This window comes from Neophocaena asiaeorientalis, unplaced genomic scaffold, assembly GCF_003031525.2.
Source record: "Neophocaena asiaeorientalis asiaeorientalis breed wild unplaced genomic scaffold, Neophocaena_asiaeorientalis_V1.1 scaffold437, whole genome shotgun sequence".
NCBI classification, from domain to species: Eukaryota; Metazoa; Chordata; class Mammalia; order Artiodactyla; family Phocoenidae; genus Neophocaena; species Neophocaena asiaeorientalis.
In genome coordinates, this window is record NW_020173375.1 from 3654671 (window position 1) to 3682446 (window position 27776).

At 44.5% G+C, this 27776-nt stretch overlaps 1 protein-coding gene across 1 annotated transcript in view; it reads right to left on the minus strand.

Moving 5' to 3' along the window:
• Window positions 1–256: 256 nt before the first annotated feature.
• Window positions 257–27776, minus strand: part of LOC112400470 (serotransferrin-like) — a 31460-nt gene continuing 3940 nt past the window's right edge. The window contains exons 3-17 of the mRNA XM_024746229.1: window positions 23463–23571; window positions 22508–22684; window positions 21619–21766; window positions 20507–20562; window positions 19802–19980; window positions 18896–19073; window positions 17533–17687; window positions 15477–15567; window positions 14839–14877; window positions 13353–13508; window positions 10439–10583; window positions 9216–9280; window positions 5513–5697; window positions 4123–4312; window positions 257–445 (exon numbers count right to left, since the gene is read on the minus strand). Of these exons, the coding sequence (XP_024601997.1) occupies window positions 411–445; window positions 4123–4312; window positions 5513–5697; window positions 9216–9280; window positions 10439–10583; window positions 13353–13508; window positions 14839–14877; window positions 15477–15567; window positions 17533–17687; window positions 18896–19073; window positions 19802–19980; window positions 20507–20562; window positions 21619–21766; window positions 22508–22684; window positions 23463–23571 (1908 nt within the window). The 3' untranslated portion in view covers window positions 257–410. The remainder of the gene's footprint in view (window positions 446–4122; window positions 4313–5512; window positions 5698–9215; window positions 9281–10438; window positions 10584–13352; window positions 13509–14838; window positions 14878–15476; window positions 15568–17532; window positions 17688–18895; window positions 19074–19801; window positions 19981–20506; window positions 20563–21618; window positions 21767–22507; window positions 22685–23462; window positions 23572–27776) is intronic.

The following is a 27776-nucleotide window of genomic DNA, read 5'->3' on the forward strand; positions in this document are numbered from 1 at the left end:
GCAACGCGCACATACACACACACACACACACACACACACACACACACACACACACACCACACAGCCTTATACACTTGATTATATTATAATGACCATGAAGACCCCTTTTAGAAAGAATTCCTACTTGGACTGTACCCAGGAGGTATGGCTATGGGAAAGAGCAAATGAATCTTGAGCTCTGAAGGAAGGGCTAGTTGCACATGTATTTAGTCCTTCCAGACCAAACATTTAGGGAAAAAATGAAGTTTTTAAAAGATAAAACCAATAATAACTTTTATTTTTATTTTGTCCCGCAGAGGTGCCACCACCAAACTGAAGGCAACCAAACCACTCAGACCAGCAAAACCAGGGGAAGCTTATGGGTCCGGTGAGCTCCCATCTCCATCAGGTGGTGGCCCCACTCTTGGATTTTAACCTCTGTGGAAACTGCAGGCTTCCAGGAGTTCTGTGGGGACAGAGCAGAGGGGTAGGGCAGTTAATATCTACCTATATTTGTTTTCTGTTAAGTGAATCAACAGTTAAGCCTGATACAAAAGTGCTCAGACCCGTTGCCCTGCTCTTCTGATGGGTGGACCTGGCCGTTCTCCTAGTGGCCTCCTCCTCCTGCCTGCACAGCTCTTGTGCCTACAGCGGGCAGTGTCTCACACCAAGAATGGTAACAGGATTTCCCTGCCCTACATCATCCCCCATCTTGTGTCTTACGGGCAGGGCTCATACGCCTGAGTCCATGTGGCTGGAACGAGCCTGGGAGGACTGTCCTCTCTGATCCAAGTGAGGAACTAACATAACGAGATGCACTAAGCACCCAGCACGTGCCAGTTTCCGTCCTGGGAGCTGGGGATGGAGCAGAGTACAGCAGGGCCAGAGTCTCCACCCCCTCACAGACTATATAGGTAAATACAACCTGGGTACTCAGAACAGTGGCCATGGATCCTTCCTTATACCAGAATTATGTGGGCAGCTGTTTAAATGCAGAAACCCTGAACCTGGCACAGACTTGCTGAATCAGTGTCCCCAGGACCTGGGAATCAGTATCTTAAGAACTGTGGCTTAGGGACCTGCACTCTGCAGTTGAAGAATAACCTCCCTATAGCTACATGGTATTCTCCCACATCTTCCAAATGATTCCAAGTCATTAAATGATGTCCAACATAGCTATAGTACAAAGGTGTGTTTTACTGTATTCTAGTTCTTAGAAAACTGGTGTTCTAGATGAGTACAGGCATACCTCATTTTATTGTGCTTCGCTTTATTGCACTTCACAGATGTTGTGTTTTTCACAAATTGAAGGTTTGTGGTAACCCTGCATCAAGCAAGTCTACTGGCGCCATTTTCCCAATAACATTTGCTAACTTCATGTCTCTGTGTCACATTTTGGTAATTCTTGAAATATTTCAGACTTTTTCATTATTATTATATATTTGTTATGGTGACCTGTGGTCAGTAATCCTTGGTGTTACTATTATTAATTGTTTTGGGGCACCACAAGCCGTGCCCATTAACATGGCAAACTTAATCGATAAATGTTGTGTGTGTTCTGACTGCTCCACCAGCACAACAATATTGAAATTAGGCCAGTTAATAACCCTACACTGGCCTCTAAATGTTCAAGTGAAAGGAAGAGTTGCACATCTCTCACTTTAAATCAAAAGCTAGATGTGATTAAGCTTAGTGAGGAAGGCCTGTCCAAAGACAAGCTGGGCGTCTTGTGCCAAACAGTTAGCCAAGTTGTGGACACAAAGGAAAAGTTCTTGAAGGAAGTTAAAAGTGCTGCTCCAGTGGACACAGAAATGATAAGAAACAGCCTTATTCCTGATATGGAGAAAGTTTTAGTGGCCTAGATAAAGGATCAAACCAGCCACAACATTCCCTTAAGCTAAAGCCTAATCCAGAGAAAGGCCCTAACTCTCTTCAGTTCTGTGAAGGCTGAGAGCGGTGAGGAAGCTGCAGGAGAAATGCCTGAAGCCAGCAGAGGTTGGTTCATGAGGTTTAAGGAAAGAAGCCATCTCCAGAACATAAAAGTGCAAAGTGAAGCAGCAAGTGCTGATGTAGAAGCTACAGCAAGTTACACAGAAGACCTACCTAAGATAGTTAATGAAGGTGGCTACACTAAACAACAGATTTTCCATGCAGACAAAACAGCCTTCTATTGGAAGAAGATGCCATCTAGGACTTTCATAGCTAGAGAGGAGAAGTCAATGCCTGGCTTCAGAGCTTCAAAGGACAGGCTGACTCTCTTGTTAGGGGCTAATGCAGCTGGTGACTTGAAATTGAAGCCAATGCTCATTTACCATTTCAAAAATCCTAGGGCCCTTAAGAATTATGCTTAGTCTCCTCTGCATATGCTCTATAAAGGGAACAACAAAGCCTGGATGACAGTACATCTGTTTACAATATGGTTTACTGAATATATTAAGCCCACTATTGAGACCTACTGCTCAGAAAAAAAGATTCCTTTCGAAATATGAGTGCTCACTAACAATGTACATGGTAACCCAAGAGCTCTGATGGAGATGTACAAGATTAATGTTGTTTTCATGCCTGCTAACACAACATCCATTCTGCAGCCCATGGATCAAGGAGTCATTCTGACTCTCAAGTCTCATTATGAAAGAAATACATTCCATAAGCCTATAGCTGCCGTAGATAGTGATTCCTCTGATGGGTCTGAGCAAAGTCAAATGAAAACCTTCTGGAAAGGATTCTTCATTCTAGATGCCATTAAGAATATTTGTGATTCATGGAGAAAGGTCAAAATATCATCATGAACAGGAATTTGAGAGAAGTTGATTCCAATCCTCATAGGTGACTATAAGGGGTTCAAGACTTCAGTGGAGGAAGTAACTGCAGATGTGGTGGAAATAGCAAGAGACCTAGAATTAGAAGAGGAGCCTGAAGATGTGACTGACTTGCTGCAATCTCATGATAAAACTTTAATGAATAAGGAGTTGCTTCTCATGGATGAGCAAAGAGAGTGGTTTCTTGGGATGAAATCTACTCATGGTGAAGATGCTGTGAAGGTTGTTGAAATGACAACAAAGGATTTAGAATATTATATAAACTTAGTTGATAAACTAACGGCAGGGCTTGAGAGGATGGAACTCCAATTTTGAAAGAAGTTCTGCTGCGGGTAAAATGCTATCAAACATCATTGCATGCTACAGAGAAATCGTTCATAAAAGAAGAGTCAATTGATGGGGCAAACTTAATTGTCGTCTTATTTTAAGAAATTGCCAGAGTCACCTCAGCCTTCAGCAACCCTGATCAGTCAGCAGCCAGCACCATTGAGGTAAGACCCTCCACCAGCAAAGAGATTATGACTTGCTGAAGGCTCAGATGATGGTTAGCATTTTTTAGCAATAAAGTATTTTTTAATTAAGGTACGTACATTGTTAGACACTTTTTAGACATAATGCTATTGCACACTTTATACTGTAGTATAAACATAACTTTTATGTGCACTGGAAAACCTGAAACTTCATATGTCTTGCTTTATTGCGATATTCCTTTATTGCAATAGTCTGAAACTGAATCTGCAGTATCTCCGAGATATGCCTGTGGTGTGTATGGCAACTTTAGAGTTACTGGAACTTATCATTGTTCAAGCTTTCAGGAGCAGCACCATGTAAAAGAACTCTCTGCAATGCTGGAAATGTTCTCTTTGCTCATCTATGTGGAGACACACGTATCTATTGAGCACTTGAATTATGGCTAGTGTGACTGAGGAACTAAGTTTAAAATTTTGTTTAATACTAATACAAATTTAAATACCCACATGTAGCTAGAGGCTACCATCTTGAACAAGGCAGCACTGTGTGAAAAGGTGTTTAGAGCAGAGTAATTGGCATGGGCACATAACTCTCTTCCCTTTCTTAGTAATAGCATGGAATTCTGTATGTCCTGGCAGTCACTACCTCAGTGCCTTCAGCCCGGGCCCCCTTACGATCAGCCCATGCAAGTCAGCCTTTCATTCATGCTGGGATTGCATTGTTCCCTCAGCATTTCATCCTGTCTGTTGGTCATCTCCTGGGGACTGCAGCCCGCTCCTCCTTTGGTATCCAGCACCCAGAACCCCGCACATGTTCGTTTTGCAGATTCCCCAATGCTGTTCCTCGTACTCACTTGAGGTTGAGCATTGTCTCAGGTTAGCCAGAGCTGTGACATAATTAGCTCCTAAGTAGGTTTCATACGTTGTTGCGTTCGGAAGTTCAGCCAAACATTTAGTGTCACTCCTAAACAGAAGGTCCTTGTTTTCTGAGTGGAACAAACAAAAACTGCTCGGGCAGTTAGTTCCATCGTTTCCAAATTTATCCTGTCAAATGGACAGAAAGTGCATGAGGACCTGTGGCAAAGAGCTGCTGGGAACGCATGGATGGGATGGAGGGGACTGGAAGCTGGGAACCAGCCCTGGGAAGAAAGGGAAGCCGCAGAGGATGCCTCGGGATCTTTCCACATCCATCACCTGGCATTCATACAATTATGGACCACAAATCTGTGCTTCCATGAGGCCTCAAAGTCCTCTGTAGGGTCTGTCCTGGTCCCATCTCCTTGGGGAAGTCCCTGCCTCCTGCCCACTGCTGACTTCTCTGATCTCTCTTCCTCACTTCGTTGGCCATGGTCTTGGGGGCGGCTTCCAGGAAATGAGAGGGAAGAAGCATGTCCCTTTTAAGTACTATTGTCAAAGAAAATATTAAATATGAGCAACCCAGTGAGGAGTAGTACAGGTAGCTGTTAAAAGTTCATATTTGACTTTTAAGTTCATGCGAACTTAAAAGTTCATCTTTGATCCTATCTTGATAAGAGGCTCAACTCCTCCAGGCCTTCTAAGATTATAAGTGAAATAAGGATTACAGAACATTTAGCATTCCATCTAGCACTTAGGAAATGTCCATTAAATACTAATTATTAGTACCATTTACCTTCAGAGGACTCACAAAGGTATGCTATCTTAATTTTTAAAAGAAGAAAACCAATGGATCAACAGACAGGAAGCTGTCACTGAGGGGAGGGTGGTGTTTGTGGGTGGAGGGGTCTTTAGGATTAAAATACTCAGGCAGTCTCTCTCCCCACAAGGCCAGCCCTGGGTTGGTTGTTTTCCCCAGAGGACAAGTTCCTGGGTTCTTCTGCCTGTTGGAATGGTTCTTAGTCTGCCTAAGTAAGAGAAACACAGTCCACATTTCATGACTTGTATCTAGAAGGGCTGGGAAATAGGATCCGTCACCTTCATTTAAGAAAAGGCAGAAGTGGGGAAAATGAGGGTACCACAGAGCAAGGTCAGGGTCAAGCTGCAAGGCAGGTACTTGGACCCTGGGACACTTGCATCAGACGAGGTCTGATCTCTAGTGAGCAGAGCGAGGCCTGGGAGATCCAGTTCCACAATCCATGCCCTCCCAGTTCTAACTTCCAGGAAAAGAATGCTGGGGTACCGGGCTGGGACTCAGCTGGGAAATCCCCAAATAATCCACACGCACCCAAGAAGAAAGGGTTGGAGGCCCTGTCTGTGCCACCATACCTGCTGAATCATTAATATTTTGTGAACACAAGCTGCCTTATCTGCCCGTGAGACCACAGCATGATTCGGGGCTCGGGCCAGGTGGCAATCCTCAGCCTCCTTCACAGGCTTCCTGCTTCCGTCGGTGCACAGCAGCTCAAAATTTTCCTCCTGCAGTGTTTTTGCCCACTCTTCAGGGTTTTTTCCTGGGTACAGAAAAGGTGGGTCAGCCACAGTTTTGATCAAGGCACACCCACTGGCGTGTGGAGGGCCTGGACCCAGTGGCCAGCAGGGGTTACAGTAATGTGGAGAGGAAGAGAGTTACCAGGAATTCCCAGAGACCACTCCTTTCAATCTGCCCACCCAGCCAGGGGAGGGTGAACCACGTTCTATGGATGATGTTCAAAATGACCTTCATTTCTTCTAAATTCCAAAGTATTTGGATCTCCTGCTCCAGTGTAGAAAGAATGTGACCCTCTAAGCAGGTTTGTGCTGTACCATCTGGCACTAGCAAGCAAAAGAGCTTTCCCCAGAAGCCCTTTTGGAAGGGCCAAAGATTTCACTTTTATGAGTGAAATCTGGCTCACTCGTACTAGTTCTATGTGGAATGCACGCATGCCTCTGTGCATACAGGTCCATATCCTGTTCTCAGCCCCTTGCTTCATCTTTTCTGTATTCTCTCTGAAAAAAGAACATCTCACCTATTCTCAAGGTTTAAGCTCCTTCCTCCTAAGGCAATTCTCAAATAAGTTTTCCCAGTTTTTGCTTCTCTCCTAAAGTACAGGATTGCAGTCTTTTTCTTAATTTAATTTTCTCATTTAATTGAAAAACTAATATATGAATGCAGTATTTTAAAAGTTTAAATTTATATAGAGAGTAAAAATATCCCTTTTCCTACACTCTCCAAAGGCACACTTTTGGTTTTTATAGAAAACCCCAAATTGCCTGCCTTTCATCCCACCAGTACCTGCACATATCTTTGCTCACCTTTTAACATTTCTCCTTTCTTTTCTTACCCATCCCTCCAACTCAACACCTTCCAAGTGAAATCCATCCTTATTCTCTCCAAACCCATTCTCTTCTACTTAGTACTTTAAGCATTTATTCAGTACCATGTCCTCAGCCTTCTGCAAGACACAGTCTTATTGGAGGGGGGAAATAGCACACATACCAAAATCAAAAATGCAGGGCACAGATAATAACATTTTGTATTTTGTGTAACACTCTCTAAACGCTGTGTGAGCTAGGGAACCAGCACAGCGAGAGCACATTAACTCAGGAAGGCTAGCTGGAGAAGGCAAGTTTTCAGGTGTGTCCTGTAACACGTGTAGGCCTGAGAGGAGGAGAGAGGAACGCTTCTCTGTGAGGGGATGGAGGGCTCCGGCAAGACTCACGGACAGGTACGTGCCCGGTGTTCCTATTGGGTGGAGGAGAGCCCCCCTGGAACAAAGTCTTGGGCAGTCAGGCTAAACATGCTCAGATCCTCAAGGCCCTGAGTGTGGGATGGAGTGTGGCACTTAGGTAGGAAGAAAAGTGGGTCTATGAGAACTTATGAACGGAAATCAGTGTTAATGTGTGAGCCTGAAATAGGACAAGTAGAAAAAATGAGATGGGAGGTGATTTGGTCTGGGTTAGGAGCAGTGGGCATCTAGAAGGGCATGATAAAAAATTTTCTTTCCACTACAAATAATGCTTGTTTACTGCAGCTAATTTGTAAAATGCTACATAGTTTAAGGAAGAAGACTTTGAAACACAGTATAATCCCACAGCATTCACCTTCAACATTGGTGCATTACTTCTAGTCTCTTTTCTAGACTCATATGATGTGCAGACACATATCTATATAATTAGATCATAGTCTCTATGCCTTTGTATCCTGGTTCTTCCATACCACAACATACCGTAGAATTTAATGAAGACATACCTATTCCGAAGAAAAAAAAAACATACTGACTGAAAATTTAATCTAGGCTCGACTGGCAGGGCATATAATAAAGACCTCCATGGGGACAGAGGCTGTGTGAAGAGGACTGGGTTTTGATAGAAGTATGAGGAGTTTGGCTTTATACAGGTTGAGTTTGCAGTGCCAGTGTACTTTGTACATAAAAATGACCACAGGGCAAACAGAGATCCTGGGATGTTATTTAGATGGGAGGTGGGCCTCCTCTATAAATTCCCCTCAGGAGGTAAGGCTTTTGGAGTCTTTGCAAAGACAGTTGCGGCCTCGAGAGGGGAGCCCTACTTGGAAGGGTGCAAAGAGAAATCAAGGGATGACAAAGAACCAGCCTAGGGTAACACTCAGGTAGCAGGAAAAAGGACAGCCCTTAAAGGAAAAAGCAAAAGTAACAGGAGGGAAGAAAGAAAAATTAGCCAAACCAATTATTCCCTCAAGTAAGTACTTAGCAACTTCTGTGTGCCATGTACTGTGGTTGGTGTTGGGATGTAAGAAGAGGAAAAAAGAGCTCCCTGTGGCCATAGTTTATTACGGAATGTGATGAATTCAATAATAAGAGCAATATGGACAGAGGATTCTGTTGTGGGATGGAGGTGTGCCATTGGGGAAGGCGTCTTAGAGGAGTTGGTCCTGTACTAGTTCATTCTAAATGAGTTGCTGGAAAAATTTGAGGTTGAGTAAAGGGACATGAGGGAAGGAGGGAAGTAATAGCTGCCTGGACTCTAGGTGGGGAATATAAGCAGTTAGTGATAGAGAGTGGGCAGGTGGAATACTCATTCCTACTGACATTTTGAAAATTTTTGTCTTGTTTGTTAATGTCATGGCCATCTAATATTCACCCACTAGTTTTAGTGCCCATTGATGATCCTTGCTTGAATCAATTATTACTATCTTGGTTGCCGAACGATAGTTTTTTAACTTCGTAATTATTTCTGCATCTGTAATTAGCATTCTACAATAAGGAAGATGTTTCCCTTATACTCATTTGTTTAATCAGGATGGACTTATGCGTTCCTATTTTATTCAATGGGTTATTATTTCTTACTACTATTATGATGTCTTTTCAAGCTCAAAATGTCCCAGATTTGGCCAGTGGAGGGCTTTCACAATGGCTCCTATGTGCTTTGATACGTCCCATCTCTCTGAGCTCTTCAGCATGATGTCCCAGGTTCACCTTATACTTTTCCTGCCCCAGCCACAGAATCAGCTATTTTTCCAAGGGGCCTTGGTTCCTTCTATTGGAGAATGGTTCTAGAAGCCAAGGTCTTGGTGCTCATTCCTACAGGGGCGCCACTGTCTGTATGTTTTTCCCAGTGGACATATAATATATTTAAATATATATTGGACCTAGAAATATGAGAAATAGTTATAAAGGACCTTTTGGGGATAACTCACAGAATTTGAATAGGGACTGTGGACGTGATGAGTATTAAATCCATGTTAGTATAAATTTCCTGATCTTGCTAATTGTAATGTAGGTATGTGAGAGAAAGTCCTGGTTCTTAGGAAATGTGCACTGAAGTATTTAGGGGAAAGGAGGCACAGTGCCTGCACCTGTAGGAAGGTTCCTGGGAGAGACTCAGGGCCACTGGGAAGCCCATGGTCCTTACCATTCTGCTTATCCAAGCAAACGCTTCTCTCTTCACCAAACAAACAGGTTGAGAATCAGAGCTCTGGACCCTGACAGAGTCCAGAACACTTCCACAAAGACATCTTGGACACAAGGGAACCAGCGACCCTGATTTATGGGGACAAAGGTTATGCACATACCACCAGTGTTCTCTTTGACAGTCTGGTCCTTCACAAAGGCCACGTCTCCCTTCTCAACCAGACACCTGCAGAGTACCAGACAGGGAGAGAGAAGAAAAGAGGTCAGAGACACATCTGTCATTCAGAAAAGCCACCTTATAGATCCAGGGCTGGCCATCTGATATCAGCAATTGTGATTCCCATTTGATCACTAATCTATTGTCACTGATCTTACATATTACTAATGTAAGTAATAAAAAGAAAACAAAACCTCTGATATGCTTTGTAGTTATACAATCTCACTTCTACACTCTAAATTCTGGCCCATTTTCTCCAACAGAGCTACATCCATTTCCTAGCTTCAACACAGATATTAGAGGGGCAGTCTTCCCTCAAGGTGATTCCTTACTCACAGTCTCCTTGTAAAATTGTAAACTTGTGGGCTGTGAATTGTTCTTACTCTAACTCACAAGCTGGTTGTACCTGGGAAGTTGGGATAGTCTTTGTTTTTCCTTCCCTAGTGAGAATTTTAGTTACAATACCACCATCATAGTGAAGTTGATGGAGTCATGAACTGCTAAGTGACACAGGCCCAAGTCAGACAGGATAGTTAAAAACTAATAAGGTCGTAAAGTGCACAGGTGTCTCTTTAAAAACGATAGAAACTCCATGAGCTAGAAATGTAACCAAAGATGTAGAAGTCATGTACTTTACTTTTGTATTGATATATTTCCATGGTTGTAGGTTCCCCCAGAGGTGAATGGAAGAACATGAGCCAGATGCTTGACTCCTGTGTTTATTCAATTATGGTAGGGTTTCCTCACGTGGCACTAGTGAATTAGGGGCCAGATAATTCTTTGTTGTAGGGTGCTGTCCTACGCATGTAGGATGTTTAGCAGCCTCTCCCAGTTAGATGCCAGTAGCATCCCCCAACTCCACTGGTAATCAAAAACATCTCCAGACACTGCCAAATGTCCCCTGAGGGGCAAATCACCCCCGCTGAGAACTTCTGACCTGTACCATACTGCCAGTCTTTGCTGTCTATGACAGCCAGGTCTGGAGACCGTGTCCTGGAGGGAGCTGGATGCCTCTTCTCACAGGTTTCTACTTATGTTTGTAAATGTGACACCCTAACATGCAGGACTAATGGGATAGGAATGTAAGAATCTCACCTGCGTTCCTAAAAAGGAATTTCGTCAGGGCTGGGATTACTATTATTTTTGTATGAGGATTATAATACTCACCTGAAAGCCCCTGAATAGCCATAGTATCTCTCATGGTTGTTGGGAAGACACTCCCTTCCCGGAACACCTTCTGAGCCAATGCACAGAGCACAGAGACTGGAATTTCGCAGAGACCCAGGAGCACAGCCTTCACTGAAAAATTTATCTGTGCAGAAGGATAAGAGAAAATCAGCTCTTCCTGAGTCAATGTCAGTGGCCTTTACCTAACACATCACAGGTGTGTATGGCCCAGGATAGGTAGAACATACTCATTATGTGACCTGCCATCAACTCAGGACCTGCCAGGGTATAGGCTTTGAAAGGAAACTTAATTGAGGCTGGGAACCATTACAAGTCAGGTGGAGGGGATTCCATCAGCATCCCAATAGTGTCTCACTCACCTAGAGAGATGGGATGGAAATGATATGAAAGTTGACTAAAAGGGGTAAAATTGAAGGTCTCACTCCCTGAGTTGTGCAACTTGTTTTTGGTGTTTCTTTTCCCTGATATTTATTAGAAGAGCCTTTAACAGAACGTAGAACTCCAACCCTGAGAAAGTGCTGGGGAATTTCACACACAGTTCAGCTGCTCTTCCGTAGCTGTAAAACTGCCAGGAGGCTCAGGAGAACAGAAGTGCTGCCCTTGCTGGTGGGCAACAGAACTCCTGAATGCACCCCCCTCACACACACACACACACACACACACGAACACACACAGGACTTGCCTGGTTCATAACTGTCTTTAGAGACCCTCCTTTTGAAGTAGCTACAAATATTTGGAGGTGGCAGGGAGGAAGTACTCAGGAAGTTAAAGAAAATAAAAACCATGACAAAACATGTCCATGGTGAAATTACACACAGATTTTAGGAGGTAGAACTAAGCTCATACCTGAAGATATTCAGAGGACACAGAGAATAAACTGATTTCCACCCCTTTGAAGGGGCCTAGGAGCTGAGCAGTCACTTGGTGAGACTGCCAAGATCTTAAAGAGACCCGAGGACCCCTCATACCACATTGCCTAGAAAGCCCTGTGGCAGGGCTTGGAGCTGTCCACCCAATGGCCATTTCCCCTTGCTTCTTCGTAACAAAGATCAAGTTTTTTTTCTTTTTCTTTTAATTTTTTCTCCATTAATTTTTCATTGAGATATAATTGACGTATAACATATTAATTTCAGGAGTACAACATGTTTTGCTACTGTGAAATGATCACCACAATAGGTCTAGTTAACATCCATCACCATACAGGGTTAAAAAAATTTTTTCTGGGCTTCCCTGGTGGCGCAGTGGTTGAGAGTCTGCCTGCGGATGCAGGGGACACGAGTTCGTGTCCCGGTCCAGGAAGATCCCACATGCCGTGGAGCGGCTAGGCTAGGCCCATGAGCCATGGCGGCGGAGCCTGCGCGTCCGGAGCCTGTGCTCCGCAACAGGAGAGGCCACAGTAGTGAGAGGCCCGCGTAACGTAAAAAAAAAAAAAAAATTTCTTTTGGCTAGGACTTCCAAACTATGTTGCATAAAAGTGGCAACAGTGGGAGTCCTTGTCTTGTGCCTGATCTTAGAGGGAATGCTGTCAGCTTTTCACTGTTGCATATGATAGCTGTGGGTTTGTCATATATGGCCTTTATTATGTTGAGGTATATTCCCTCTATGCCCACTTTCTGGAGAGTTTTTCTCATAAATGAGTGATGAATTTTATCAAAAGCTTTTGCTGTATCTATTGAGATGATCATATGATCTTTTTCTTCAATTTGTTAATGTGGTGTATCACATTAAAATTTCTTTTTCTTGTGATGAGAACTTTTAAGAGCTACTCTCTTAGCAACTTTGAAATGTGCAATACAGCATTAACTATAGTCACCATGGTGTACATTACATCCCCATGACTTATTTATTTTATAACCGAAGTTCTTACCTTTTCACTACACTCACCCAATTTGCCCACCCCCAACCCCTGCCTCTGGCAACCGCCAATCTGCTCTCTGTGTCTGTGAGCTCGGGTTATTTTGTTTTATTTTTGTTTAGATCCCACATATAAATGAGAACATACGGTATTTGTCTTTCTCTGCCTGACTTATTTCACATAGTGCCCTCAGGGTCCATCCATGGTGTTGCAAGAGGCAAAATTTCTTTCTTTTTTATGACTGAATGATATTCTATTGTATATATATAAACCACAATTTCTTTATCCATTCATTCATGATGGACACTTAGGTTCTTTCCGTGTCATGGCTGTTGTAAATAATGCTGCAGTGAATGTGTGGGTGCATATCTTTTCGAGTTAGTATTTTTGTTTTCTTCCAGTAAATACCCAGAAGTGAAATTGTTGGATCATATGGTAGTTCTACTTTTAATTTTTTGAACAAAAATCTAGTTTTATTTGGGACAGAAACATGCCCAAATAAACGATGACATTTTTCAGCCTCTCTTACAGCTAAATGTGACTATGTATCTAAGTTCAGGGCAATGAGAAATTAGCTGAAGTAATTGGGCTACAGTTCCTGAATAGCTCCTTTAACAAGGTGGCACATACTTCAAGTGCCCTTTCTCTTTGTTCCTTGAGGTTGCCTGGATCGTGGATATAATGGCAACCATGAGTGACCTTGAAGATGGAGGCCTCATGCTGAGAATGGTGCAGCAGGAAGAGAGAGGAGCCTGGGTTTCTAACGACAGTACCAGCCACGGACTGCTGTCTCTGGTCTTTTTCATGAGAGAGAAAAGTAAACGCATATTCACTTAAGCCATTATGTGCAACTGAAAAGAACCATTCTGATCCACCTCCCAGCCCTACCATTCCTTTTAGATATTTTCTTGAAGTTCACTAAACCAAATTGTATTACCATAGAGCCACGGCCACAGCATCTTGTACCATACCTCACTCTTCCCAGTACACCTCTTCCCACCTGGCCCTGACAACAGTAGCCTCTCAGAGCTCACTCACCAAATTCACAGTGGTTAATATTATTGTAGAGCAGACCCATGGGGATGTTCCAACCAGCGGTTCTGTCTACTGCAGTGTGGCAGGACTTCCTGCCTTTCAGATTGTTCCAGTTGATATCAGCATCTGATGTCTTAACCACAGCCACAGCAAGGTACCCTGCAAGAAAGACACCTAAATAGGGAGTATTAACACCCCTGGGCCCTCCAGAGTGTCTAAATCTGCCATCTCCTTAAGGAGTAGAATTATCCCAAACCATTCCTTCTCTCTTTGAAAGGGTTTTCCCAATAACTGATGGGGGGGGTGGGGGTGGGGTGGATACAAGTCATTCCAGGAGGTGGAGATTAATCTGAACTTAGAAAGTAAAGTAGTAGGAATACATAACCATCAGAGCAATGGCTGGTGTATAACCCTTCCCCAAATGCATGAAGCTACTGACATAAACCAGCAACTCACCCTCCACTGTGGAATAGTAGAGGAATGGATACTGAAGGGCACATTAGGAAAGAGTAGTAAATGAGCAATAAACCACAGGGATATTCTGGCCAGATAATTTGTGATAAGGAGAATACAGGTTTGCACCACAATAAATATGCAAAGTGGAAACTGTCAAAATCAAGTTAGCTGCCATGATTAGCTGCAAATACATGCTGATCTTTAAAACTGGTAATAGAATATCAACTCATGATTTCAGTTTTCCAATTTAATTAATTCAGGAAATTGTTTCCAACAGAAAAGACACAAATCTTATTGTTCATGGAATGAGAATGGTTATATTTTTGGCTGAAGAGCTTGGTTCCTAGTGTGATGGGGAGAGGCTGAAGGTTGTAACTGGGACAAGTGATGAGGACAGACTTGCCCACTAATGGCTGGAAATGACCTGCAGGGACCTGAGTGTGGGCCCCAGACCCCACCTTGATAAGATTTCCTGTCTTTCTCCTGCCACATCTTTCCAGATCCACCCCCAGCCAGAGCGCTGGGTGAGAGCCAGGTTGGCCTGGGTTCCTGGGCCTAGCTCTGGCTGGGAGGCTGAGCAATCATGCCCCTGGACATCTACCGGTATGAGCCTCTCCCTTCAGCCCTGCCAGGCACGTCTCAGCAAGGCTCCTGGGCTGGTGCTAACCCTCATCTAAAACTTTGCTGGCCTCGTGCAATGCGAGGCAGTCAGGAGTGGTGGGGAGGGCCTGTATTTGCTTGCTGGATGTTGGAGTCTAGACAACTTGTAATCTCTCTGAGCTGTTGGTCCTCTTATGCATCCTTAGAAGTCAACAAGAAATACCTTATAGGATTAAATGAAAATTCCCATGTGCAAGTCATAGCAAGTGTAAAAACGTAATCATCATTGCCAGTGACTCTACTTCCATGATTCCTTTGCATTCCGAAAATTGGTCTCTTATCTACTTTTGATTTGAATTTAAACTTACCTTACCCTTTCCCAAAAGCAATGGGAATTTATCTTAAACTCATGAGGTTACCAATCTCAACTCACCTTCCTCTGGTGTGTTTTTACAATGTGGGCCCTCACTTTCTGTAGAGGAGAAAACGAAGAAGTCATTAAATACTCATTTATAGATTGGAAATCGTCTTTACCATGTGCAGCTCAGAATTAAAAGAGCCAGGAAAACTGTCTACATATCACCAGTTTCCAAAAGGTCCAGGCTGTCTGGATTATGCAAGTTCACTTTAGCTCCCTGGCCTCTGGATTGCAGTCCAAAATTGTAAATTTCAGGTTTCCCACTCTATCTATCCTGTGGCCACAGTGGTCTCTGCCAACCATACTTGAATCCCTGCACCAGGGCAAGAGGAGAAGTGTGAGCTTTGGAATCAAGAAGACCTGCCAGGAATCCCAACTGAGAATCTAGATGTCCTCTGCAGAGGGGTCACTTTTAGCTAGAACTTCCCAGTGCAAAGCCTCCAACTCCCTTGTGGGAGGTATGATAGAAGATCCCATCCTTCAAGAAAAGTGTTGGGGACTAGAGATGAGGGAGCCCAGAGCTTAGGAAGTAGGAGGTGCTCAGTAAGCAAGAGCTTTATGGCCCATGTGGCATAAATCAGGCTGTGATTTTCCATTTCCTTTCTCCATGGCCCAGGGGAAATGAAACACTGAGAGAAGCCCCTTCCACTTACTGTAGTTCTCTGCCAGGACAGGTACCAGACCACATTTGCCTGCTATGTAGATGTAGCCTCCATCCAAGCTCATGGCATCAGCTTCTCCTTTCTGCAAAGACACAGCACATCACAGCAGGTGAAAAGAGACCATCTTCTGTCCCACATGCCCTCCAAGCTGTTTCCTTGCAGCAGCCTTGCCAGCACAGGTCATGAAGGCCCAGCGAGACAGAAGCTGCTGGTACTGGACCCCCAAAGGATCAGTCAGGCACACCCAACATAGAAAATAAAATGTACTCCCATTTTCACCCAAACCATGATGAACTGATGATCAACTCTGGGTGCTTTGCTTAGTTTCTTCAGAAGGAAAGACCCACATTCAGTCCCCCTGTCCTCTCATAGGGCACACTGTCCCAGAGACACTCTCACAACACCTTTCTGACACCAGGAGTTCTCATTTGTAAGACAAATGAGTGGAGTCAGAGACTCAGGGCTGTGCCTGTGGCATAGAGCGCCTCCTGATGGGGGCCCCAGACCCGAATCTCGGCCACATTGGCTGGGTGCTATTTTGGTTGCTTGGTCAATACAAGGTCTTTAATGAATGAGTCAAATAAACTCAAATGATCTGTTAGATATAATGATCTAATAGAGCTAATAAGCCCCAAATTTCAGAAATGCTTAAATTCAACAAGACTGCCAAGCTTCCCATTGGGCTTAGAAATATACTTTTGAGGAATATACCCTAAAGGAATAATCAGATATGTGGGAAACTATTTGGGCAAAATGTGTAAGTGGGCAAAAGCAAGTGTGATTCATAATATCAATGAGATAGGACCAAACTTAATGCTCAATAGCAAGGAAATGGCTCAACAAATTGTAGCACATCCACACTCTGGAATAGCTATCAACATTAAGCTATCGACATGTTTTCACAGAAACAACCTAAATGTCCATCGACAGATGAATGGATAAAGAAGATGTGGTACATATATACAATGGAATACTACTCAGCCATAAAAAAGAATGAAATAATGCCGTTTGCAGTAACATGGATTGACCTAGAGATTATCATACTAAGTGAAGTGAGTCAGAAAGAGAAAGACAGATACCATATGGTATCACTTATATGTGGAATCTAAAATATGACACAAATGAATTTATCTACAGAACAGAAGCCGACTCACAGACATAGAGAACAGACTTGTGGTTGCCAAGATGGAGGGGGCTGGGGAAGGAATGGGTTGGGAGTTTGGGGTTAGCAGATGCAAACTGTTATACATAGAACAGATAAACAACAATGTCCCACTGTATAGCACAGGCAACTATATTCAACATCCTATAATAAACCGTAAGGGAAAATAAAAATTTAAATTTAAAAAAAAGAAAAAAGAAAAAAAAGAAATGAAAGTCCCCCATAAACTTGGTCCCCAGACATACCACTGTAAACAGAATAGTGTATATTCTTTCAAAAATAAACTAAAATATATTTTAAAATATATTTTTAAAAATCATGTTTTCAAAGAATGACTTGTGACAAGGGAAAAGCTCCCTAGATAAGATTAGGTGAGAAAAGAGAGTAAATTGTATGTATGATATGAGCCCAGTTAACAGGATTTTCTCTGAGTTATAAGGTTACGATTAGTTTTTATGTATTTTCTTCTTTATATCCTCCAATTTTTCAACATTATCTAAAAGCAAATATGGAATGCTTTTGTGATCAACAAGGCTAAACTTCTACCTGCTTGCACAACAACACGACCCTGTCACACTTGTCTCACTTGCCATGGCACACCGTGGGTTTCAGGCACACCCACACTCAGGTCCAGCCTCCCTAAGCAGACATGACTCAGATTGCCCTCCACTGGGTGCTAACACTAGGGGAAACAAGCCCTAAGGAGCCCTTCAGATCCAGAAGTCCAAAGGTCCTGAGGTTTCGGTGGGGCTGGTCTCCCACAGTGAGGGCAAGGTTCCTTGGAACCCGGCTTTTCGTGTCATTCCCAGGAACACTCACTCACCCTTGGGGACAGGTGGGCAACAGTGGCAGGGATGCTGCCCTACAGAGGCAGGAGTGACGTACCATTATCTTGGCGATGCATTCTTCAGTGCTGTCTGCTGATTCGCACTCTATTTCCCCGTCACTGTTCACACTCCACATATCACACCTGACCTTCTCCAGGTGGTGCACTGCACACCACTTCACCTTCTTGCATTCACCCTTTGAGGCGATCGGGCCTAGGACATAAGGAAGAGAACCAGAGATTAGAAGAGGCCCAGATGTTGCCTGCTGGTTATGCTACTGTCTTCATGAAAATGCTAGGATTTTTCAGCATTACACAGACAGATCCCATTCAAGGAATTACTCTCTTAGAAATCAAAGGTAATAACAGCCTCTTAGTTGGCTTCTTATCATTTAGATTTAACTTAAAATTGTTTCTTATGAGAAGTCAACTTTCCTCCCGACCCCAAGGCACTCTATCACTTCAGGCTGGGTTTTTTTTTTTTTCCCTCTTTGTTTAGAAATAGCACTTAACCATCTGAGCTGTTGTTATATATTTATTCATTATTTATTGTCTGTTCCCTGCAGGAGAACATAAGCTTGGCCACGGCTAGGGTCATGCCTGTCTTGTTCTCCATGGCACCCTTAGTGCCTGCCTCATGGTCAGTACAATAAATGTTGGCTGAATAAATGGACACCTACCCAACTTTTAGACCCAGCTCAAGAGGCACTTCCTCAGGGAAGCCTTACCTCAATTCCGGGACCTGTCTTTCTTTGTTTTGCACTCTTCTAGAGCCATGATATTTTGTTCTGGGTTTTTGTTTTTGTTTTCCTTCTGCTGAGGAAATCTCTCATTTTTAATTGATCATTCAATGAAGTGACTATTCCTTCAACATTTGTCTTCCTCACTGGGCTGAAGGTTCCATGACAGCAGAATTTAATATATCTTTGACTCACCATTGTATGCCCAGCACGTTGCACAGTTTATAGATAGGTGGTCAATACCTGTCTGCTGAATGAATGTTCAAACACATCCCCAATGACCCAAGGAAATTCAGAAGCAGGATCGACCTGTCTAAAGCTCCAGCCTCACCATGGCACATGTTGACCATAGCATTGGCTCCAGATGTGCACGTTTGTAGCAATTTCATTCTATTTGACTTACTTCATGCCAGGCTAACTGGCTTCACAAAGTGGGTAGGGTAGCCTTGATTTATACAAGGGAAGCAGTGCTGGTATCAATACAAATCATTTTAAGCATGAATTTCCTTTAATGCCCATTGGTGATGCCATTTAGCATTCATCTAACACTGGGCTGCACAGGCAGGGCAGACAAAGGATTGTTGGGACAGGTGTTCAATACCTGGAAAGACTCTATTGCTGGTGCACACCCTCACCAGTTTTCCAAGCTCCTAGAGCCACACGATCCTTCACAAACACTTACGTGTATCTTCTCTTAGATTCCGAAGAGCGGTGACATACTCATATCCCAGGTAGAGCCAGGAGTCCATCTTAGGAGGAACCTTTAAAAACCCATTGGCAGAGTCCTTAAACAGCAGGTCCTTCCCATGAGGGGAGCTGAAGAGCTGGAAGCTTTCAGTGGTATCTCTGCCAAAATGTTCCTGTGTGTGGTAAAAACACAGATCTGAATGGCTACAGCAACAAGGGATGCTGCAAAATGGGACCGAAGAAAAATTTAAAACTCAGGAAACTAAATTAAAAAGTGAAATTTTCAAGATACCAGGAGAGAGGGCAGTCGGATCTGTTCTTTCCCACCCAGCACCGTCTCCATTCACAGCCCTCTTGGGACATATAACAAACACCCAATTTCACTGAATGTGTTTCTGTGCCTGTCTCCCTGGCTGGATGACAGCTCACTGAGTGCAAGAAACACATCTCCTTCAGAGGCTGACACTGTGTGGCTGCCTTGATGGACAGATGGACAGATGGGAGGGCCGGATAAGAGAAAGTTGGCTCAGTTCTGGTGTTCTGCTGCTCTAGGGAAGGAAAGCTGGCTGTGTGTGCAGCTCCCTTGCAGTCAGGCTGAAGGACCTTGGAAGAGAGATCATTTCCTTTCCAACGGGAGAGATACGGAATAGAGCAAGAAGGATCAGCTTCATGTCACTGGTCCAGAATGTAAGGGTCTGACAGATGATAATGCAGGACTAGGCTCTGTGCAACTCCAAGAAGGCTTTGCTGGATGCTTTCTTATAAGTGGATGGTGTGTGGCATGGTCCCCACTGTATCCTGAACACAGAAGGGCTTCTACAGTGGCAAGAAGGGAGTGCAGGAAAATGCCCCAGATCCAAGCAGGAACTGCTAAGCAGGAAAGAGGATGGGGATTCGATACCTGGGCCTGGTTAAGAAGCTCCCAGATCAAGTCCTCCTTGCCGCCCATGCTTCGGGCCACGACGGCATGGGAAGGGACCCGGGCCAGGTAGCACCTCTCGTACTCGTCCACAGGCCTCCGGGTGTTGTCCCTGCAGAGCAGCTCATACCCCTCCCTGTCAGCCTCGTTAGGCAGGTTCTCTGGGGGAGAGAAGCCCATGTGAGCCGACGGCAGGCAGAGCGTGAGGTGTGGTGCCCCTTCCGCTCCCCTGCAAAACCCCACTGAATCATAAACTGTGTGAGCCGAGAAGCCTAGAGTAAACACTGAGCCAGAAGAAAACTGACTTGCTCAGGGTCCCAGAGCCAGTTTACAGGTAAAGCTTCTGATGTCCTGTGCAGGGGTGACTGCCCACACCCCACAAGAGGTCTCATCTCAGCAGGCTGACTACAGGCCAAGGCCAGCCAGACCTCCTCCCAATCCTTTGCTATTGCAACACTGACCAGGAGGAAGGGTCCCAGTGTCTAGGAAGTTGAACGATAGGATGAAGCCCAGGAGTCCAGCCGGGGACCCCACAGACACACGCCTCTGAGCAGGTAAACACCCCAGCAGTGAGAAAGGAGGAACACGCTATGCTCATGTCTGACTACTGAGCATGTAGAAGAAGGCAGGAAGAAAAGGAAGGCCTTCTGCTTGAAGGGACCTGCAGATGCTTCTCCTGTCACCTACCAAGTACCGTGGTGTGCTTGACAAAGGCCACTTCCCCAGCGTCCTCCATCAGACACCTGTGGGGAGGAGACACATTAGGGGGGTTCCTGCTGGGCTGGCCCTTCTCCTCAGGTTGAGGGTCTGACCACACTCTCCAGCCTTGGGGAAAGGGCAGGGCCTGGGGGAGGCCTCTATGAAGACCCACAGCTGAGGGGGCACCATGGGGCACTGATATCCAGGGTACCATGGAGATAGGGGGGTGAGCTCACAGGAGCTGGAGGACCCTCACCATGTGCCCCAAAGCATCAAAAAGGCACTGAAGGGCTTCCCTGGTGGCGCTAGTGGTTAAGAGTCCGCCTGTCGATGCAGGGGACACGAGTTCGTGGCCCGGTTTGGGAAGATCCCACATGCCGCGGAGCGGCTGGTCCCGTAAGCCATGGCCGCTGAGCCTGTGCGTCCGGAGCCTGTGCTCCGCAACGGGAGAGGCCACAACGGTGAGAGGCCCGCGTACCGCAAAAAAAATAAATAAATAAAAGTAAAGAAAATAAATTAAAAAAAAAAAAAAAAAAGGCACTGAAGATGTTTCAATGAGAAAAGTGTTTTCAAACTTCTGGTGGAGGATAAAGGCATAGTGTCTCTTGAGGGAGGAAAGGTGCCCTTGGCTGGCTCTAAAACTTTAGAGTTATAACCAAGGGAGGAGAGGGAGCAAGAAATCAGCCACATGAGCTGCCTGCACAGGGACGGTGAGAGGAGCCAGGAGAGAGGCCAGCGCCTTGAGCGGTCAGCGCTGCTGCAGTGGAGAGCAGAGGGCCTGCCACTGAAGAGCAGCATGGACACTAGGGCCGTGCCCGTCATTTCAGGCTCTGCCTAGTCCAGTGAGAGAACTCTGGGGAAACGGAAAGAGGAGCCCCAGGAGAGGACTTCCTTGTCAATGTCACATGAAGAGAGTATGCACTGGCCCGGCCTGGCCTGGGGAGTCCCAGCTGTGTCACTAAGTCCCTGTGTCACTGAGGCGATTAGGCCCCCTGGTTGCCCCTTTGAAGACTGGGCTCTGCTGTGGGCCAGGGGAGATTTCCAGCCAAGGACATTGGACACTTAGGAGCCCGGATGGAGCAGAAGCTGGTCTCACTCACTTGAAGGCCCCTGAGTAGCCGAAGTACGGTTCATGGTTGGAGCAGGCACACTTGTCCGTCCCTTTCCCCGCACACAGTTGGCACAGTTTGGGGAAGGACGACTGATCCACACAGGGGACGCAGCTGCTTGCGAAGAAACTGGCCGCTGCTGCTCAACACAGAGACACAGAAGCACAGGCGTGAGCCAGCCTGGCCAGAGGCACTTACAGCTCCCAGCTTAGGTTCATGATGGGACAGAGAGACCCAGACAAAACCAGCACCCCCAGACCCAGTTTGCCTTTACAAGTGTTCACTCTTCAAGATTAAGGGTTTCCAAAAAGGGGCGAGTTTAACCCCTTTCCTCCCTCCTCCCTCCCCAAGAACCAGGCTTGTGCCAGCCACCCTCCAAGACCAGGTCACCGTCAGCCCCCCTCCCTGCCTTGTCAGACTGGAACAGCTCAGAGACAGGTCTCCTCTGGGATCCATGCGTGAGAAATGGAGGACCCGCCTGGAGAGGTGCACGCCAAGTTCATGGCCAGCAGATGGCCACCAGGGAAAGCTCCAGCAGAATGGGGAAAGCATCAGCCACAGACAGGAAAGCACCCCAGGGAAGTGGACAGTGGGGCCCAGCAACCTTGGCCCTGACTGAAGCCCTCTGTTCCCTTCCCCTGACTCCTCAGGACAACCTCTGGTGGGGTGTCAGGAGATCAGAGATAAAAGGACTTATGACAGCCCCTAATGGCTGCTGGTGCAGCAGACCTGCCAGTTTAAAGCTGTTTAACCTCCCACCTCCACTCCCAGAGTCATCACATATCATCACCTGATCATGTCTGAGTGACGCCAGTGTGGCCCATGTGGGCATCTGAGGAAGAGATGCCTGCTGAGGGCACTCACCCTCCTGCCTGCTTACCTCTCTGAAGAGATTCATGTGGCTCAGGCAAGTCCCAGTAAAGTAAGCCCATGGGGATATTCCACCCAGCAGATCTGCCGAGGCCTGTGTGGCAGGACTTCTTGCCTTTGAGCTCTTTCAGACCAAACTCAGTGCCCTTCTTCACCACGGCCACAGCGTAATACTGAGTTTGCGGGTCTGCAAAAGGAGACCGTGGATGAAAGACTCTCAAACTGGGCCCCAGGGAAGCACTGCTCATCACTACTGGGCTCCTGAGTAGGGAAGGGGAACCCCGAGGTAACATTTATGTTGGGTTGGCTTCTAAAGAGGGAAGGATCAGAAAAACTCTCCTAGGCTTACATGGGAAAGGAAGGACCACAGAGGAGACATTTGTAACAACCCTCCAGGCAAACCCAGGAGCAAGAAGCCACATGCACACATGCCCCAATGCTATTGCCTACCCAGGCCTTGCAGGGAGTATCTGCCTACAACTACCAAGCCAAGCTCCCCTGGAAACTGGAACTGTGGCAACAGAGGCCACAGTCCTGACTTTCTCTAAGTATTTCTGTCCCTCACACAGGCCCAGAGACGGTGGAGTTGCTCTCAGAAGAGACGCAAAGCTGTCAGGGCTCCAAGTTTGTGCTCCTGTGTGATCTCTCCCCTGCGTGTGGCACCTGTGGTTCTTGGAGAACTGCTCTTTACACATTTAAACCCCAGTGGTTCAGCTCAGATTGCACACAGCCTGCCCAGGAGGTCAGTGTCCTGAGCACCAGTCCTCAACCAGCCCAAAGCTCCCAGAGGCCTTGAGTTGTGGCTGTGGGGGTTGATAGGGCCCCTCATTCCCCACTCACTGCCCCCTGGGGCAGGCTTATCAGTAGCTAATCCCCGTTACCTGCCTGAATGAGACAAGACTCAGCATCTACCAGGAGAGAACAAGGGCCACAAACACCTTCCTGGGTCCCCGGGGAGAACTTACTATCTTTTGGGCCGTAGAACTCTGCCACTACAGGCTTCAGGTTGTAGGGCTTCAGGCCTGCCTCAAATACCAAACCACCATCCAACGTCACAGCATCTGCTTCATTATCCTGGAAGAGAACAGACCAGAGTCTGATGAAGCCCTTACTTCTGAGCAAGGTCTGTCTATAATTGGGTGGTGCTCCTTGGATCTGGGGCCAGAAGAACACTCAGTGTGGCCAATAGCTAACTGCACAACACCACAAGCTTCAGTTAACTCTACCTCCCTGGTGAGGGGATTTGGCCACCATATTCCTTAATTCCTGCAAAGAGAAAGAATGGATCGTTTTTCTGTTTTCCCTGGTGAGGAGTCCAGCTGCTGGCCCAGAAAACTATCGTGATTTTTCAAGACTGACCTAAATTACAGAGGCTTTACCAGCAGGCCTCTTGGGGGAAAGCTGCCCCCCCAACACCAGACTGGGTGCACAGCCCATGCACCACAGGCTCTGAAGGGGCTGCAGTCAAGGACTCAGGTCCCTCTGCCTGGCCATGCTGTTACACATATTAACATTTCAAGTTCAGGTCCTTTCATTTGGTGACCCCTTTATTTTGGGCCTTCTGCTGAGATCTTCCTCAGATGCCTCTGTGGAGAATTCTCTATGGGGAAGGGGAGGCTTGAAGACATCCTTCTCCACTCTGATTCAGTACTCAGTACTTTTTCTTCCTGTCCTGGGTCCATATAACTGCAGGAGTCTTTTGTTCAGGGACGGGTGCTTTCTCTGGCTTTAACTTCTAGCTTATACTCTGAACTGAGTGTTAAATGCTAATTATTACTTCCATTATGGCTGACTGTTCATTTAATCAACTACACAGACACCATTGTCCAACTCAGCTCCATTTAACACATTAAAAAATAGAGGCCCAGAAACTTTAAGTCACCTCCCCAAGCCACATAGCTAGTAAGTCATGGAGCTGGGATTCGAATCCACGTAGTGTGGGTTTATTTCTCCCATTTACTGTTACTTGCTGGGTTTTTGGTTTTCATTTTTAGTTTTTGCTTCCACTAATTCTCATCTTTAAACCAGTAGTTCACTTGGTTCACTATAACCAATATTATAGATACCTTCCCACTAGGTCTAGAATTTATTTTCTCTTGAAGTGAGAAGGACCATCTTTTATATAGGCACTTCATAACATACTTTTATTGCTTTTTTTCTTGCTTCAAATATCTTTAATCAAAATGATTTTTCTTGAAGCCCTTGCTAGTACTCCATAAATAGTTCTTACTATTTATGGATTAAATTACAAGGCAGGGACTATAGCTCTATGATCTATGTCATGTTATAGATAAATAATAAGGTAATAGTATTTCTAAATGAAATAAAATAATAACGTAAGCCAAACCATATATTTGTCTAGCTGAAACTTTTCTTTCAATAGTTGGAATTGTTTTTGTTATTTTATTGTAATTAAATAACAACATAAAATTTATCATTTAACCATTTTTAAGAGTACCTTTCAGTGCCATTAAATACATTCACAATGGTGAAGGACTTTTTATTCCACAAATAGACTCCATATATGAAACAATCTTTATGGTTTTCTTGGTATCTCAAAAGGTAGGTGAAACCTCCAGAGACTGTCCCCACTCACCTCACACACCACAGAATAAAAATAAATGAGTAAACAAATAAGAGCTTATCCTAGAGCAGTGAGGTTGGGGCTTTTTTGGCCCAGACACCAGGATCCTGGGCAGGAATCACTGGGGCCTCAGGGGCTCGGGAACCAAGGAGCCAAGGCCTAACTCATGGAGTCCACAAGAGCAACAGGGATTCTGAAGGGAAACTGAACCAGCAGGGAGGGGCAGGATTAAAGTCAAGCATGACTTCCCAGGTGCAGATAAACAAACCCAAAAGAAGGTAAGCCACAATGCATAGGCATCAGCAGGAACAGCAGACTTGGGCCCTCAAGGGTTGTGGATGTTGGAATGGTCAGAAACAATGGAGAAGAGCTATATATGTGCTTCATTGGAGAAGAGCTATATATGTGCTTTATGCACAAAGTGAAGGCTACAATCACAGAGATAAGCATAGAAAGGAAATTATCAGGAATAAAAAAGAAAAGCTGTTTAAACTGGTACTTCTAGAAGCAAAAAATATAATTGTTGAAATTTAAAAAAAGTGAATGAATGGGCAAGAAGTTGATTAGACGTGTTTAAATTGAGAATTAGGAAACTGGAGGCTATATCTGAAGAATTCATCCCAGATGCTGCCAAAAAAGAGGTGCAGAGACTGAAACTATGAAAGAGGGATTAAAAGATATAGATGCTAGATTAAGGCCTACCGTGTTTTCTTGGAATCCTAGAATTAAAAAAAAAAAAAAAAAGGAACTAAAGAAAAGGTAGTATTTAAAAAGATAATGGCAGCAAATTTTCCAGAACTGGTGAAAAACATGATTCCACAGATCCAACATACTTTAAGCAAGATAAGTAACAAGATTTCTACAACTGGAAATATCATAGCGAATCTATGGAACATCACCAACCAAGGACATGAAATCTCAAAGTTTTCCAGAGAGATGATTGAGGGAATAATAGGATAATATCAGACTTCTCAACTACTACAGTGGAAGTCAGGAGACAGTGGAATAGTATTTTTAAATAGTGTAAAAATATCAAACTAGAATTATACATTCAGCAAAATTACCATTAAAGAATAAGGGGGAGATTAAAGCATTTTCAGAGAAAACAAACAAGCAAGCAATGGAGAGAGTTTAACACCAAGATACTGACTCTAAAGTATCACCAAAAGAACACATTTCAAAAGGAAAACTTGTCCCAGAAGGATGGTCTGAAATATAAGAAGGAATAGTAGGGAGTTCCCTGGTGGTCTAGTGGTTGGGATTTAGTGTTTTCACTGCCGCGGCCTGGATTCGATCCCTGGTTGGGGAACTGAGATCTCGCAAGCCACGTAGCTCAGCCAAAATCTTTTTTAAAACTTAAAAAAAATAAAAAAAGAAGGAATGGTAAACAGATGAAATGGCAAAAATGTAAACAAGTCCAAATTTCTCTCTCTGCCTCTCTCTCTCTCTGTCTTCTTCCCTCTTTCTGAACTTTTGGGTGCATACACAAACTTACACATGCACACACTCACACACACACACACACACACACACACACACACATATATAAATATATATTTATATAGTATTTTATGTATACTGCCAACAAATACATGAAGTATCTACATTCCAGGGTTAAAACAAGATAGACATAAAATATCAAATAGTAATATCTACACAGGGAAGAGCAAAGTCTGAGCTACTACATTCCAGAGTTCTTTTGCTGTTTCAGAAGGACATAATGGTCAAGATTATTTTACTATTAACATTTTGTTAAGCTAAAATTGTACAGTAAAAATTTAAGGGAAGTCATTAAAATATATAAATTGTTTAAATTTACTTTCAGTAGGGGGAAAGGTGGAATAAAGGGAAAACAATCCAAATGAACACACATGTACAAACTCCATTTTTAAAAATCAGAAATCAGAGGGAAAGCAGGACTAAGAGAAATCAAAAAGTAAATGGCAGAAATAAGTACAAATTTATCAATAATAAAAATAATAATTTGGGCTTCCCAGGTGCCTCAGTGGTTAAGAATCCACCTGCCAATGCAGGGGACACGGGTTCGAGCCCTGGTCCGGGAAGATCCCACATGCCGCGGAGCAACTAAGCCCACGTGCCACAACTGCTGAGCCTGCACTCTAGAGCCCGTGAGCCACAACTACTGAGGCCGCGTGCCACAACTACTGAAGCGCACGTGCCTAGAGCCTGTGCTCCTCAACAAGAGAAGCCACCTCAGTGAGAAGCCCATGCACCACAACGAAGAGTAGCCCCTGCTCGCCAAAACTAGAGAGAGCTTGTGCGCAGCAACAAAGACCCAACGCGGCCAACAAAGAAAATAAATAAATTTATTTATTAAAAAAAATAATTTATTAACGGTCTAAATTTACCACATAAAATAAATAAGCTTGTCAGATTTCATTAATAAACAAAATCCAGCAATATACAATTTTCAAAAGACACACTTGAAAGATCAGCACACAGAAAGTTGAAAATAAAGGAATGGAACGAGATATAGGAAGAGGATACTAACCAAAAGAAAGTTGATGTAGTATGTATGCTAATATCAGAAAAATAGAGTTTAGTTAAGAAGTACTGCCAGAGATAGTGATTTTTTCATAATAATAAAATATCAAATTCACCAAGAATGATATGGGTTATGCTCTCATACACTGCTGGTGAGAGTGGAAATTGGAATAACCACATTGGATTTGCT